Source organism: Diadema antillarum, unplaced genomic scaffold (assembly GCF_040938485.1).
Source record: "Diadema antillarum isolate AM-2024a unplaced genomic scaffold, OU_Dant_1.0 scf00000014, whole genome shotgun sequence".
NCBI lineage: Eukaryota > Metazoa > Echinodermata > Echinoidea > Diadematoida > Diadematidae > Diadema > Diadema antillarum.
In genome coordinates, this window is record NW_027270903.1 from 5,285,633 (window position 1) to 5,301,889 (window position 16,257).

The 16,257-nt window shown below is 38.8% G+C and overlaps 2 protein-coding genes across 2 annotated transcripts in view; one reads left to right on the forward strand and one right to left on the reverse strand.

Moving 5' to 3' along the window:
- The first annotated feature begins 1,645 nt into the window (after positions 1 to 1,645).
- On the forward strand, positions 1,646 to 4,207 carry LOC139722176 (uncharacterized). Its single transcript, XM_071633495.1, has 3 exons — positions 1,646 to 1,676; positions 1,903 to 3,654; positions 4,158 to 4,207. The coding sequence occupies exons 1-3, from the start codon at positions 1,646 to 1,648 to the stop codon at positions 4,205 to 4,207; spliced, it is 1,833 nt and encodes a 610-aa protein (XP_071489596.1).
- Positions 4,208 to 8,771: 4,564 nt separating this feature from the next.
- The window catches only part of LOC139722187 (MAM and LDL-receptor class A domain-containing protein 1-like), a 30,864-nt gene continuing 23,378 nt past the window's right edge, over positions 8,772 to 16,257 (reverse strand). Inside the window, exons 18-22 of the mRNA XM_071633505.1 lie at positions 15,414 to 15,631; positions 11,991 to 12,081; positions 11,275 to 11,528; positions 10,039 to 10,165; positions 8,772 to 8,908 (exon numbers count right to left, since the gene is read on the reverse strand). Of these exons, the coding sequence (XP_071489606.1) occupies positions 8,772 to 8,908; positions 10,039 to 10,165; positions 11,275 to 11,528; positions 11,991 to 12,081; positions 15,414 to 15,631 (827 nt within the window). The remainder of the gene's footprint in view (positions 8,909 to 10,038; positions 10,166 to 11,274; positions 11,529 to 11,990; positions 12,082 to 15,413; positions 15,632 to 16,257) is intronic.

Here is a 16,257-nt window from a genome sequence, read left to right on the forward strand (position 1 = left end):
TTTTCATGAGATCATTTTAATCATAAAGCGAACAGGAAACTGTGTTTTTAGCAGATTTTCTCAAACATTTTTTGGGTAGAATAGTGTGATAAGGTGAGTCTTTTAGACTTCCCTTTTCATTTCTTTAAAACCCTGTCCATGCTCCTGCCTTTCAACTCTATTAACTTTAGAAATGATGATGCTACTGCTTTGACAATTGGTGCTGATCATCTACACAATAAAGCATGCTGAATTTCAGCTTAATCTGATAATCCCTTTATTGTTGTTTCTCCGGCAGTTTACAGCATGTTTTGTTCCATTCATCGCATAGGTAGCAAAACTACCGAAAACACACTTTCCCGTTCATTTTATGATCCCCAAACTTGGGGGAAAATGTAGAAGAAGAATAGCTCTTTCAGAAACTAGGAAAAACTCAAGATTGACTATGTTGACCTGTTTCACCTTTATTAAATCCTTACATAAAATCAAGGGATGCAACTTTTTGTTGATTTTGTGATGGACGGTCACATATATACCACAAAGAGACAGAAGTGTGCATAATGCAAAACTGTCTAAATTACAAGATTGATGCTTCTTTTTTTTTTGGCGATTTCATCAAGCTCTAGAAGTCAAGAGTCACATATGAATAATGCAATCAATGAGTTGACCTTTACCTAGCCTTTTGCAAAGGCAGCTCGCAATGATTTGGGGACACGCATACCGAGAGCAATGGAGTCGCACGCAAAGCGCGCGAGCGACGAGCTCCCATCCGATCGCTTGCGATTGCGAACTGCCTTTACAAAATTCTTCTCATTCATCCAGTCGAAGTACAAGATCAAAGATTAGTTGAATCAAGAAACTGGAAATAAACTCACTGTTGCGACGTTTCGCCAATTATCAATTGGCTTCTTCGGGTGAATGAAGCTCCCGATGATGGAATGGCCCTTAAATAGTGCGAGATTGTGCAGAGCGCACTGGACCTTGTCCAGCGCGCGAAAGCCGTCTTTCGCGCGCTGGACAAGGTCCAGTGCGCTCTGCACAATCTCGCACTATTTAAGGGCCATTCCATCATCGGGAGCTTCATTCGCCCGAAGAAGCCAATTGATAATTGGCGAAACGTCGCAACAGTGAGTTTATTTCCAGTTTCTTGATTCAACTAATCTTTGATCTTGTACTTCGACTGGATGAATGAGAAGAATTTACATCAGTCTATCCGACACGAATTCGGTCAGGAATGTGTGAGATTGTGCAGAAACAGCGAAAAGACGGCTAGGAAAATCGCGAATTTCCGTAATCACCTGCGGTTCAATCTACGTTGTCTACACGACAACATTATACCCACCAGCGTTCAGCTAAAGAGTAATGTTCGAGGTCATAAAGCACTGAACATCTTGAAGAACGCCGAGAGGAAATTACTCAACGAAAGGGTCAGACAAATCAATCACAAGTTAGATAATTTGAAAGCACATCAAAATTGCTTGGAAAAGAAGATAGGAGAGCAGTTTCCAGCCGAGGTTGTCCGACAAATCAACGATTACACTACACATGCGCAGTTGGCACAACACGAGCTCACCAAACGGCGCCATATTGGAAAATTCTCGAAGCTCCGTGATACATGTGAATCACGAGCGGATTTGGATCATAACTGGAGACGTAGCAAGCCTACATGTGTGTCATCCACTGTCCCATCGAGTTGGGTGAGAAATCTGTCATCTAGGGAATTATCACATGAGGAAAAATCTCTCTTAGGAAAAGGTCTAAATTTTGCGACATCACCTACACAACTACCCGTATCGGAACTGATTACCGCTACTGAGTCTGCCATCCGACTATGTAACATCAAACCTGATGCTGCAGAGGAGTTACGGCATGACGTGAGTACCCTATTATGTCACTCTGAATTACCGAAACCGAACATCACAGAAAAAGAACGACGTGCTTTGGAAGAGTTAGCAGGGGATAAGAACATTGTTATTGTACCAGCAGATAAAGGGAGGTGTGTAGTTGTGCTTGACAAAGACAAGTACACTGACAAATGTTTAGATTTGTTGGACGATAAGAAGACCTATAAGACCATAGGTTACAACCCTACCAATGGATATAGGAAGACAGTAACTGGTGTCATTAACAAGATCCACAAGGAAGGTGGTTTCAGCGATAGACAAAAACAGTTCTTGACTCCACCTACAGAACCTACAGTACCAGGATTTTATGGCCTGCCAAAGGTACATAAACCTGATCCCATTCCAGTGAGACCTATTGTAAGCTGCATTGGCTCGGTGACTTACAGCCTTGCCAAACACCTTGCCAACATTCTAAGTCCCTTAGTAGGGAAGTCCCCTCACCACGTGAAAAACAGCCAAGACTTCATTGAGAAGATTTCACACATCAAACTAGCGGATAATGAAACATTAGTATCATATGATGTAAGTGCCTTATTTACATCGATTCCCTCATCAGAAGCAGTTTATGCGGTTAGGGCATGTCTTAGTCGGGATGACAGCTGGAAGGATCGTACTTCACTTTCCATAGATCAGATTGTTGAAGCGTTAGGGGTTTGTTTGAGTACAACCTATTTCTCTTTCAACGGCAAGCACTACATACAACAACATGGATGTGCTATGGGTTCACCAGTTTCTCCCATAGTGGCCAACATCTACATGCAAGAGTTTGAGGCCACAGCACTGAGTACCTACTCTGGACACAAACCACGTATCTGGCTCCGCTACGTGGATGACACTTTTGTCATCCTCCATGACGAAGAGAGTGCGTCTTTCTTTGGTCATATCAACTCCTTGGACAAGCACATTTCCTTTACACAAGAAACATGCAAGGATGGACATCTGGCATTCCTAGATGTTGAGGTCCACGTCGATTCAAATGGTACCCTCTCCACTTCAGTGTACAGGAAACCGACCCATACGGACCAGTATCTTAATTTCCAGTCACATCACCCCTTGGTTCACAAACTTGCAGTCATCAGGACCCTCTTCCACAGAGCAGACACCATAGTTCACAGTCCACCGGAGGTTGAAAAAGAAAAGACCAACATCAAAAACGCCCTGGCTGGATGTGGATACCCAGACTGGGCATTCTCTAAAGCAGACACCCCGAAACGACAAAGCAAGAACACACAGAGAACCTATGGTACACAGGGACGGAAAGTCACCATCACTATCCCGTACGTGCATGATCTGTCGGACAAGATCAAAAGGCTGTTTCAGAAACAGGGCATCACTACTGCCTTCAAGCCCCACAACACATTAAGGCAGAGATTAGTTCACGTCAAGGACCGAGTCGCCAAAGAAAAACAGAGAAACGTAGTCTATGGCATCCGATGTGCCCAGGAGGATTGCCATGATTTCTACATAGGGGAGACACAACAATCACTAAAAGCTCGCATGAACCAACACAGAAGACCCAGCAACTCAGAAAGCATCCCGGATTCAGCAGTATACACACACATCAATGCCAGCAAACATTCGTTCAACACCAATCAAGTGATTATTCTGGATAGAGAATCCAAGTGGTTTGAGAGGGGCGTCAAGGAAGCCATTTGGGAACGTGTGGAGAGACCTACACTTAACAAGAGAGGAGGTCTCCGCTTCAATTTATCGCACGCGTGGGACCGGGCCGTTCGCAAGATCCCAAGCCGTCTTTCGCGCGCTGGACAAGGTCCAGTGCGCTCTGCACAATCTCGCACTATTTAAGGGCCATTCCATCATCGGGAGCTTCATTCGCCCGAAGAAGCCAATTGATAATTGGCGAAACGTCGCAACAGTGAGTTTATTTCCAGTTTCTTGATTCAACTAATCTTTGATCTTGCCTTTACAAAAGGCTAACAATTGTTTTAATACCGCTCTCATCACCGAAGGTGTGATCATAAATCGGACGTCGGTCGTACTTCGCAGGCATTCTGCCCCATCTGACTTCACTGCTTTCAATGGTGAAATCGCAAATTCCGCTCGTCTCAAACCCACATCGGATTGGTTCTGTATGCTCGCAAGGAAAGGGACAAAGACAATAAGCTTCCAACGAATATCAAAGTGGAAAATAATTTCCTCACGAAAAAAAAAAAAAAACCGGATGTTTGACGTGAAGTAATCTATACTAGGTGGAAAAACATGTTTGTATCATTTTCAACACTCTGACCAATTTTTACAAAATTTCTTGAACAGGAGTTCATTCGGGGAATCCCATTGGCAAAAACACGTCTGATTATATCTAGCATAACATAATTTTATATGTATTTACATATTTTCTCGTTTTCGCTCGAAGCCTAATGATGACAGGGAGATATCTATAATAACATACTTTCAACATATTTATTAGCCTTCAGGTACACTTCAAATTTTGCCATCAGTTGAAGCTTTAAAATAAAAGGAGGTTCCAATTCGATGGGGGGGGGGGGTACTGTGGCCTTGCATGGCCTCAATGAAGAGAACTGATAACATCATAACACACAACCCATATCGGTAGGGGCCTATGCATTGTTCAACCTCCCAGTAGGACAACTCAGGCTAATCTGTGCATTGCTTTACTCCTTAAATTATTTTTCCCCTTCTGTAAGAAACAGAGCGCGCACCGTCCTTTACTACATTTCGTTTTTACTCGAGAGTGATGTAACATGAATTGCCAGAAAATATCAAAAGAGGTTTATATAATTATTTTTCTGTTTTTCTTTTTCAGACCAGGCATTTTGGCTTTTGTTTCAAATCATTATTTATCTGCCATAAAAAAAAACTGAGATCAATAATAATTATTGTTAGTACAGCTACCCGGAGAGAAGCTGATGTGGTTCAGTGCAAATCAAAATCGTGTTAATTAGGAGTTTAGCTCTGCAATACCTTTAAATGCGAGCGTGATCAAAAGTAGATGCCCCGGAAATATTGCAGGGAATGATGCTTGGCGTAATTGATGATGGCTGTCAAGTTCCGCTTTTGTTACTGCGTCGAGAGCGTTATGGTCAAACATACATTCCTTTTTAATTGGCTTTTCATTTCATATTATCAATAATGTTAGGAGTTAAGTTGTAAATGTGAACCTGCACCTCAAAATAAACAAAAAATCTCCAGACATGAATATTTAGTTAAGACCATATTCTGAAAGAGCAGAATTTAAGCTTTAAAATGATGTATAACTCAAATCAAATGGACTCTTCTAACCTATCTAAATATTGGAAAGAAAGTACAAACTCAGGAAAAGTGTGAACTGAGAAAAGAAGCTCTGAAGTACAGTGTCTATTCAAGCGCACAATCTTTACCAAACCGTGCTGGCTGTGCGATGAATGGGACAAAAAACAGAAGTAAACCACCAGAGTAACACAAATGAAGGGATTATCATATTAAACTGAAATTAAGCATGCCTCATTAACACATTCTGCCCATAATCAATGCCAACTTTCAAAGCAGTAGCACTATCCTTTCAAAAGTTATTAGAGTTGAAATAGAAGAGTGTGGATAAGGTTTTTCAGAAATGAAAAAGGGATTCTACAGACACACCTAATCACACTATTCTACCAAAAAATGTTCGAGATAAACTGCTAAAAAAACACACTTTCCTGCCCGTTTTATGATACCAAATTTTAGCATAATGTAAAAGAAGACCCGCCCTTTCAAAAAATATGAAAAAGTCAAGTTCGGCTAGGTTGACCCATTTCACTTATTTTCAGTCCTCACGCAAAATCAGTGTGTGCGACTTTTTGTTCGTTTTGAGGTGCACGGTCACAAATAAAATGCTTGTCCTCTCTCTCTCTCTCTCTCTCTCTCTCCCTCGCTTTTTGTTTAATCCATGATGCTACTTACCGCTTTGACATTGTCCCGGTGCCAAATAAGTATCGTCAATCGCAAACTCGCCCGTTCCCCCGTTTCCATTACCGACCGCAATGACGATTTTGAAGATGGGTGTGGGCAGTCGATTGATAGTATACTGTGATATTATTGGAATATGTACGCATCGAATATCATAGCGTTAATCTTACAAAGTGCTACGTTTTAATGTGATGAGGATATCCAAACACAAAGAGTGCAAGAGAGACAGAGACTTCAAGTTCAAGTTCGAATTTATTCGTTTTATTCGTTTTTATTCACTTCTGACAACAAAAGATAATACCAGCCCATGTTTTTAGATCTTTACTGTGTCTTTCGAGCAATTGACCTATATTCGTTCTTTAACATCAGTTGAACGTGAAATTGGGTTGGCGTCAGTCTCATCGTGTCATTCGTGAATACAAATGACTTATGCTACCTTCACACCTTGTTTCCGTCGGCCACACCAGCCAAAAATAAGTGCGCCGTGGGTAGGAAAGATATTAATCCCCCCCCCCCCCCCGTAATCTTGTCTCATTATTCCCAGTTTTCTTCACTCCAGTGAACATTTTATATGCCAGGCACTGTTTTCACCGCGTCAAGTCAGGCCTGATTATGAATATATAGAATAATATTTCCCGTCGCGTCCCACTATATGGATCGCCTCCAAGGTTTGTTACGGTCCATTACGCTCTGTCCAGTATTGCTGCGTTCACCCCGTTTCGTTACAACCTGCTATGTTTATCAATAGCACCGTGACGAGAGTGGCTTTTTTTTTTGGATATAATCATGTGACATAGCATCCGCTGCAATCACGGCATGTCACGTTTGCTAACCCCGTCCCTTGCATTGATTCACGCAAATCCCACTTTGTCCATGGTGACATGAAACAGGACTGCCCTGGCCGACGGGAACATGGTGTTAAAGTGAAAACAGAGTTTTGGTAAGGGTTGGAGAACCCGTTTTACACCATTTCATCTTTGGTTGCGATATATCGAAAGAGTTTATCAAGAAACTTACCTGGCTGACGCGATTTGGCGGTATAAGATGAGTTGTTTTGGAGTATTTTGTGATCAAAGGTTACAGTCGGTATACCGACTTTTATTCCAGAAGGATCCAGGTTAACTCGGTCTCAGGGACAACTCGGCCGTATACACGTATACAATTTTGCAGGCGTACCAAAACTATATTTTGCCTTTACCAAAGCATTAACGTTCGATAGTCCCTCACCTGTTGCATTATCCATTCGTCTCCAAGACCTCCATACACCGACAGAATTGGCTTACTATTAATATTTCCATTTCTCTTTATGTCCACTTTAGCACTGAAGTAATTGATGTCTGGACCATGTAAGAAATACCAAAACTGGAAGCAGTACCCTCTTTTATCCAAGGGAAGTTGTAACCAAGGAGTCGCCAGCCTTACATAAGTCTGCACTTCCAGTCTTGCGTAAGCATATTGACCACCTACTGGGGAGTGGGGGAGGGGATGGTGGACAAAGACAGAGCTAAAAACGTAGATCAGATCACATTAAAGTTTTTGAAGTTTTCAATATTTCAACTTGAACTGATTTTCTCCTTATTGTTCTTGCTATAGGGAGTTATTGTTCTGTGCTTAGTCCCACTTATTGGATCGAGTGCAGCGATGAGTGTATGCTCATAAATAGACGGTAAACTTATTGTCTCCTTTCTCAGTACATAGGCCTATCGTTTATTTTTCGTCTTTTTTGTCCTGAGTGTGCCTTCTCTTCCAATTACCGAGATTATACGGCTCCTCAGTTCCATTTATATAAAGTTTTTTTTATCATTTTGAAGCTCTTGGTGTGCGATTTTGAACCTGCAAGCATAACTAAATATCAATGTCTCGTGACTTTTAGTGGTTTTGTGATGCAGAGTTTATAAGGTGATGTTCATCAGGCAGACTGCAAGCACAAGACAAAGTTTGTTGATAGAAAAAAAAAGAAAAAAATTGTCGTTCAACTCCTAATTAACCAAAGTATTCTACATAGGTCAATTTCAATCGTCTTTTAAAGGGATTGTACAGTTTTGGTTGAGACCTAATTTCAGGTTTCTAACATTTTTTGGTGAAATAATGAGAAACCTCTTATGAGATATGAAAGAGCATGTAATTCTATAAGGAATTAAACGTTTATTTGATGACATTGGTTTTGAAATGGCTGAGATATCCAAAAAAGAGCGATTCTAATAAAGTGTGGGACCCACACTTTATTACGATCGCTTTGTTTTTCTTTGTTTTTGGATGTTTCAGTCATTCCAAACCAGATTTTTATCAAATAAACTTTGAATTCCTCATAAAATGGCATGCTCTGTAATAAAATATATCATAAGTGTTTTCTTGGTATCTCGCAAAAAGTTAAAAGCCCAATTCTCATCTCCACCAATACTGTACCATCCCTTTAAAGCTTGCTTTATTTCAGATAGAAATGTCACAATCACAAATCACAAATATCGCACATAAAAATATGTTTTTACGAAAGTGAGATCAACAAATTGCCAAATTTATCAAGATAAAAGCATACCGTGACATAACCTGTTTCTACATGAAAAATATCTTAATTTCTTTCAAGCAACTGGAATGATTGTTTATAAAGGAAATATTCATCAATCCCAAATTGTGTTTGCAGTCGACATGGTCTGTTATATGGTAATACCTGAACTCTCAGGAAATGATCTGCATTTGTAAAGAAAACAAATAAAAAAAAAACAAATAAAAAAACAAGGAAGAAAAAATACACATACAAATAAGATAGTGACTACGTATTACAATTTCACTTAAGTTGACATCTTTCAAAGGGATGCACTACATGCGTCCGACACACACGAGGCATACAGCCTACGAGCTTGACAACGCAAATTGTCTGAGACCAATGAGCCTGACACCAGGTAAACAAGACCAAAGATTCTGACACTGCCTGTTTCCTATCACGAAATAAACTGTAACTGATTCATCGAAACTGACGCTGTACTAACCTATTGCGGGGCTATGGAGTGGACCAGGTCGTGTGTCCGACGTTCCTAGATCATCACTTCTTCTCAACCAGCCATCACTTGGGTTCCAGTTGCAAAAGTCAAAATCAAACGAACAACCGGCCCCTATGCCTGCTGCAGTTCAAAGGCATCAAAGTTGCCATGACAACGGAAAGATAAGAAAAAGGCATCAAATATATTACCCACAGGCAAGACTCGCCATTTTAACCATAATCCAGTGACTTAAGGCCACAAAAGAAAAAGATCTAAGGCCACCAGTCTTTTTCATGGCCGCCCCCCCTTTTTTTTTTGCACCATACAAAGGATACATGAGGTGTCACCACTTTGAGCCCCCGCTCACTTTTTTTTTACCCCGGAAGTGCGTAACTGCCACTCGAAAGATATAGATAGACCTTGAAGTGTTCAGAGCGATGTAAGGTTATTTTCTTTGTTTTGGCTGAATAATAATCCATCTGTGCGAAAGCAGTCAAGCGGTGCATGTTATCCCCTCTCCACGGTCAACTACATGTGCCTTTGAAAAATGGAAATGTCGATCGAGTGCGAGGTGATAGGTAATAGAGCATACGCTGATGGGCTCACAGACTCTTTTTTTTTGTACACAATAGCAGACACCTGAATGGGATGGCGGGGGTCAGCGAACACAGAAATCTATTGAGCTCAGTTTTGATCGCTTTGTACATGTTGTACAAGCGCAAACTTGATCAGAAAAAAAGGTAAATAATACTGTGATATACGCTTTTTCGAAATAAAAGAGAACAATAAGCTGATAGAATAGAGTTTAATCTTTTCATAAAACCAATTCTGTGGGGCATTATAACACAAAGAAACATGAATTTACACCACGAGAGCAGGTACTCTTGTCTTCATCTTGGGAACCTGGTATACCAGGTTCCCGTACATCAGCTGCTCCCACGGGAACCTGGTATACCATCCGTTGGTTGCACATAATTCATTTTAATTATCACTGCCCTTGAAACTCAATAATGAATGATAACAACGCTTTCATATTTCCTACTGTGTGTATGTATAGAGAGTGTTTGTGGTAATTTTATGTACGTTGTGCGATAGGACATCAACTTAAGAATCAGAAGTATGTATAATAATGTGAGTAAGTGATAATCCTGAAATACCTGCAACAGGTTGGCGGGCGTCATTTCACAAACATACATGGAAAATACAAATCAAACGTGATATGCAAAGAAGACGAGGAATCTGCTAAAAAAGTTAATAAAAAAAGAAGCTACCTGTAGGGCATTGCCCAATTGTCAGCCTCGTGTTGTCCACCGCAATGACGTCATCATGCAAATTGCCACCTCCTGTCACGCTTATAATGACCACATAGGATTTCTGCCCGAGCAGCTGGAAATCTACCTATAGTATGATTTAGAGTATTAAGGTATGCAGAGTAAAACATCTATATTATATGTATATATATATATATATATATATATATATATATAATAAGCATTGTAGTTGTTCCGCGTATTGGCAGTACTAGAAATAGCAATAATAAAGTCACAACAGAGGAATGCAGGGAATGCATTAACAGCCAATCTTGATTTAATGAATAATCCGAATTTTCGAGGAACCTTCCTCTTCTTCAAGGATGACAGTGCGAATATGACGTTTTATATATATATATATATATATATATATATATATATATATATAATGGAGATATATGTTCACTGGTAGCCTAAAAAAAAAAATTATACTGAATGTTTGGAGTAACCAACATTCTGAATCTTCTTCGCTTGGTCTCACGCCGGTGGTATAATAGATATCATCATTGTACTCCATAAATCTGTTCAAACTTGACTATTTGAAAAAGACGACTACTCCATTCATCATTGTAGAATTATGATTCCATAGAGATTATTATAGTTTGTAAGTAAGGGCGGAAAGAAACATAAATCTTACTGTGGTATATTACGTTCTTACATTGCTTGGTTAAATTTCAGAAGGATTGAGGATTTCCATACCAGTTGAAACTCTTTTTTTTTCAACATTCAACGCTGAACCAATCTATGGATTTTTATGATTTTAAAAAAAGCAAAAAATTGAAAACCAACTAGACGTGAACACTGCAAACTACTAGAGTATTGTTATCTGTGTTGAAGTTGGAAATGAATTAATTGTATTATGGTACCATATTTGGAGAAAAAAAAAGAAAAAGAAAGATGAAGCAATACCCCTTTCCGAAAGCAAATACAGTATGGAGTAATCCGTAGGGTGATTGCTGTATAAGTTGTTAAAAGTTCTCAATAAACGTAGAAAACGCTATTTTACTATTATTATTATTTCATTGTTATTGTTATTATCATTATTATTATCATTATTATTATGAATTTGCCATCATTTAAAATACAATAACCTAATAACCGACTTATACGTACAGATAAAATGGAACTGATCACGTGTGCGTTGATATAAGATTAACCTCTCAAACACAGTTGGTAGTTATGTATGCATCTATGTACCTTTCCTTCGCGCCAGCCATGTCTTATCACTCCCTCGTCTAAATCAGTGAAGTTACCGCTGCCAATAAACTCATCGTCTCCACTCTCAGCAACGTAGACCTGAAGAAGATTTCTTCCACCTGGTGATGTGTGGTAAGCAAAGCTGAAACACAGGGCTGTATATCCATCTCCAGTCACGTGATTTTCAGGACTGACCAATCGTGCGACGTGGTTGGCGGGATGTTTATTCAACTCGACCTGAAGGTATCTTCCAGCTATAATGAAGGATTATGGAAAGACTTGATGTCGTAGACAAAAAGTGAGTGAATGCAGACTTAATAATGATCAACTAACCAACAGTCATTCTTCACAACGCCCTATACACCTAGATAGACATCAAGAACCAACAACGCACGCATACACACTTACACACCCACATACACACACAAATAGCCAAAAATTACACTTGCAAAACTGCCGCTGAGACATGCGCACAGAGGGAGCTGCAAAGTATTCATCAAACCAGGCATAATTAGGTATGCATCCACGTTGACATAAAAACATTTCTTCTTCGGTCATTTTTATTCAAGCAGCAGCAAGTACCGCTATAGTAAGGACACTTTTCCTTTCCGTATTCGTGCCTTTGCATTGCGTTTGCAAAAGTAGAGTGAATTACATGTGTTTGGGGAAAAAATGAAAATGAAAACAAAACAAAAATACAAAAAGAAGAAAATCACCTCCGGTCATGGAGCAATCCTTGGGTGGGCCTTTTCCAGACAACACGAGAAACTTTGATATCGGCGCCCAGTCGAAATCGTCCTCCACCTCCTGACGCCATCCACACAAGTTTAGATCAAAGTCGCAATCTGTTCTAGTCTCAACTGAAAAATTATATTTTTGTTTACATAAACAATGTAAATTTCGTTTTCACTTCTTTTTTTTTTTGCATGATGAAACTAGATCTTATTTGCATGTCGATTGGAACATAGCTTCATGGAGTATTTCTATTGAGTATTTCTCATCATTACTTTACCGCCCTTAAAATAACTTATATGAGTGATTATTACACGATATTAAGATCATCAAAAGTAAATATACCAATCAGAATTGCAATGTTAAACAAAATTAATGATAAGTATGTACTTCAGTTGGATGTAACACGAAAGCGTTATAGAAGTTGAATCATCCCAATGTCTTCCCTAATCCCTGACCAAAGTGGAAAACACATGCCTTTGATGATATTAGTGAAGATTTTTTTTTCGATTACACTGTTAAAAAAAAAATATATATATATATTTCTTATATTCCTCTCTGTCACTGAAAACATAATAAAGGATGCATTCATCCCTTCAGTTTATTGTAGTCAAGGCTTACTTTTAGACGAAAGAAGATAAAGTTTTCATATTGACTGAAAACGTGATTTTACTAGGGTTTTGTTGTTGTTGTTGTTGTTGTTGTTGTTGCTGTTGTTGTTAAGAATAAGATGGGACAGTTGTATGAAAGGTGATGAAATCCTCACCCACTTTAATTAGCATAATGTACTCAGAACAACAATACTACCATTGGGATACAAATGGTAATTCTTGACTTCTGGAGCTTTGTTTGACACCTAATTTTAATGAAATGTTCACAATCCTATTCGTCTGATTTTAATCGAGACATAACAGTCACCAAGAATATGATATTGAATACTTCTTGCTCGCAAGGATTCTGGATTTTAAACACCTGTGCGTTTCGGCAGCTGTATGAATATATGAACCAAAGATATGAATAAGTTATAATACCTCTAATGAATATAGAAATAGGGGAAAAAAAAGAAATATTTCAAAGTATAACATTAACCAAGCAAACTGATTACCTTGCTTGAGGCATTGGAAAGGTGTAAAGGTATCTACAGTTGACTTTTTGACTTCTTGGTGTCTGTGGAGTTTGTATATTGAAGTGTTCGCACGAAGAAAGAGGGAGTAGTGGGGTGTGAATGTGTGAATACAGAGTTCTGACGTTGGTGGTAAAAAAAAAAAAAAAACTTGATGCTATCGTCAGAACAATAAGCATTAGGCTTTTACTCTAAGATCAACTTCTCTTTTACACTTTATTCATGAACTGAATTTTGGGTACGTAATCGAAAATCCACACAAGCACACACAACATAAACTCGTAAACCATTCACATTTCACACGTACTATTTGTTTAAGTTTATTCATTTACGAACACAAACAGACAGCATACATGTATCTAAATGATTGCAATTCTACTTATAAACAATATCATGAAATAATATACGTTAATTAACACCTTAATTTGTATCATTTGCATCAGGAGGAGATAGTATGAAGACAAACTTTTAACAGTGGTTGTGTCAAAAGTCAGGGCTGCCATGAACACCATAAACATTATTACACCATAAAATCAAATACTTTCTTCTCATTTGATCAATTTCTAAACCCTCACACACGAAAAACACACACGCGCACACAATTCACATTATACACATATAAATCCACGTACTGTCTTAGTTCTTCTTCTTAGTTTGGAAAGCGTGTGTAGAAGGTAAGTCATCTAGACTTTAGGTAAACAAGACGCAGCTAAACATTTGCTTTTATTTTATCCATCTTAATTTGCACATGTACAAAGCATTGTAGCGTAATAACTATGACTGACTTCAATTGATTTCGATGTATTATTTGCGCATGACATAGGCAGCGTGAAGCTGTTTTGCATCAGTTAACATCCTACCATATAAAAATTTGATTTAAAGCCTACGATACAAGGAGATATCGCTATGATTTTAGAGGGTTCGTTAAAAAAAAGTATACATATACTTGCGTAGCATAATATATTGCACTTACTCTTCACATATTGTATATTTAACAATCATTCTTAACATTGCATACACTTATTAAAATTGTCACCTCGGTTGTTTCTACTTCTAAATCACAACCAAATTATGCAAAGTCGAATTTAGCCTTGTTTCATTGCTTTCAGATACTAAACATTCAAGAAAAGAAAATGCTACACCTCCCGAAGGCACAGCCAAACACACAAAAATGCAGATTCCATGCATACATGTAAACTATAATGAAAAGATAACCTGATGAACGTACATGTGCGTATATAATAATAATAATAATAATAATAATAATAATGATAATAAGGTCTTATTTACCCAGGGTAGCCTCTTCAGTGTTGCTACTGCTCTGCCAGTGAGGACCCTGCTATTATTATTACTCTGGCGTTACCAGGTACCCATTTATACACATAGGTCGAGGGGTACACAGTGGGTAAAAACATCTTGTCCAAGGACGTAAGCACTGGGCGGGATTCAAACTCGGGTCCTCCGATCGGGAGTCGGGAGTTTTATCCACTATGCCACAGCGCCCCATCGTCTATTATCACACAAGCATTTTTTTATTTATTTTTTTTTTTTGGGGGGGGGGGGGGTTGACACAGTATTTCACCGCTTATCGATTTCATCAGCTCCACGTTTATTAACTGCTGTTTCTGCGAATTTCTTGAAGAATCTTCTGAATATTGTATTTTTGTTAGTTAGGCCTACATTCTTGAGTACTTTTTATAGGTAATGAATGTGCACAATACGATGCAACATAATCATATTTGTAGTACATGAAATATAATGCAGCCTAGTACCCAATATGTGAAAGGAGTCCTTAGTATGGGGCATAGCCGGCGGAACGGGGGGGGGGGGGGGAACTCGGCCCCCACTTTTTTTTTTTCAATATAAATGTAGAACGGTAAACGCTTCATAAAACTAGACCTTACATAAGTTTTATCTTTCCCAATTAGGACTAGAATTGCACCAGCTTTTTCAATATCTTAAACTGTAAGTCTGCTTGCTTGCTTGATTGTTTCTTTATTTATTTGTTTGTTTGTTTGTTTGTTTGTTTGTTTGTTTCAAATGGGGTGTAGGGGGCATAATGGGGCACTCTGGCAGAGACCTGGCAAAGGTGATACAGCAAAAACGCAAGCCGTTATTATTCTAACTTCGAACAGAAACCAAAACAAACTTGGGGGCTAAAAGAGTAGTATAGGGCCTACGTGTTTTTCGTCTTTCCATATAGTAAACTGCCGCTTTTGGAGAAAAAAAAAGAAAAGAGGACAAGGCGCTCTGAAGATCTATAAAGACACTAGGTTGGCCTCACTTTCATCTCGACAAATGTGAGTATTCTGTTATTCCATAAGAGGGCATGGCCGCCCTGCTTGTCTCCGGGGTAGACGCCGTTGAGATTGGACTGGCCACACCCATTATACCACCATCCACCTGACGGACAGCACGAGTCGCAAGGGATGTCCATGTTTGGGTCGTTGATCCGTTCGGCCGTGCTGAAGGCAGAGCCATCAGAATGAGAGAGACCGTCTCCTGGATGGATGGGAACATTTTGAGAGAAGGAATTAAACTGTAGTTAATCAGAATTCCAAAACTGTCTTCATATGAAAAACGAAAACACAAATGGAGAAGCTTTTACTGACAAATGCAATTTACTGGCACAAAAAAAAAAATGAATAAAAAATCGCAGAGGAAGATAAATTGTTTCAGGAGTTCTCCCTTTTTTCCCCATTGCCTCGCGAACAATGAATTTTAAGAGAGCAGTAAACTCGTCCGTCCTAACCACCTCTTTTGACTACGTGGCAAGTCATATATGTGGATAAAAGAAAAGATATATAAACGTGTATGTGTGTTTTATTTGACCCAACATGAAAGCCTTACAGAAACAGCAAGGGACTAGTTGATGTACTTTTTTTGTCAAAGAAAATAAAGAAATAAGATACAGAAACAAAGAAGACTGTGTCAGCAGCAAAGAACTGTATAGTCATTCATAAACAAGCACTGTAATCATGTCACAGATGTTTGTGAAATGAAAAAAGGGTTGATATTGTAGAAACTAGCTATAGCAGACATTAATATTTGTATATATTTTGTTTTATTATATTGCTGAAAAAATGTAAGTAATTCCATACAGAAAATGAAAAATTATGTATCAAATC

Bases quoted from the DNA above. Each gene is read 5' to 3' on its own strand.
- LOC139722176 (XM_071633495.1), top strand. From the start codon at position 1,646: ATGTGTGTCATCCACTGTCCCATCGAGTTGG. The intron at 1,677-1,902 runs GTGAGAAATCTG...CGAACATCACAG, and splicing joins CCACTGTCCCATCGAGTTGG to AAAAAGAACGACGTGCTTTG. The intron at 3,655-4,157 runs GTCCAGTGCGCT...TTTCTTGAACAG, and splicing joins TCTTTCGCGCGCTGGACAAG to GAGTTCATTCGGGGAATCCC.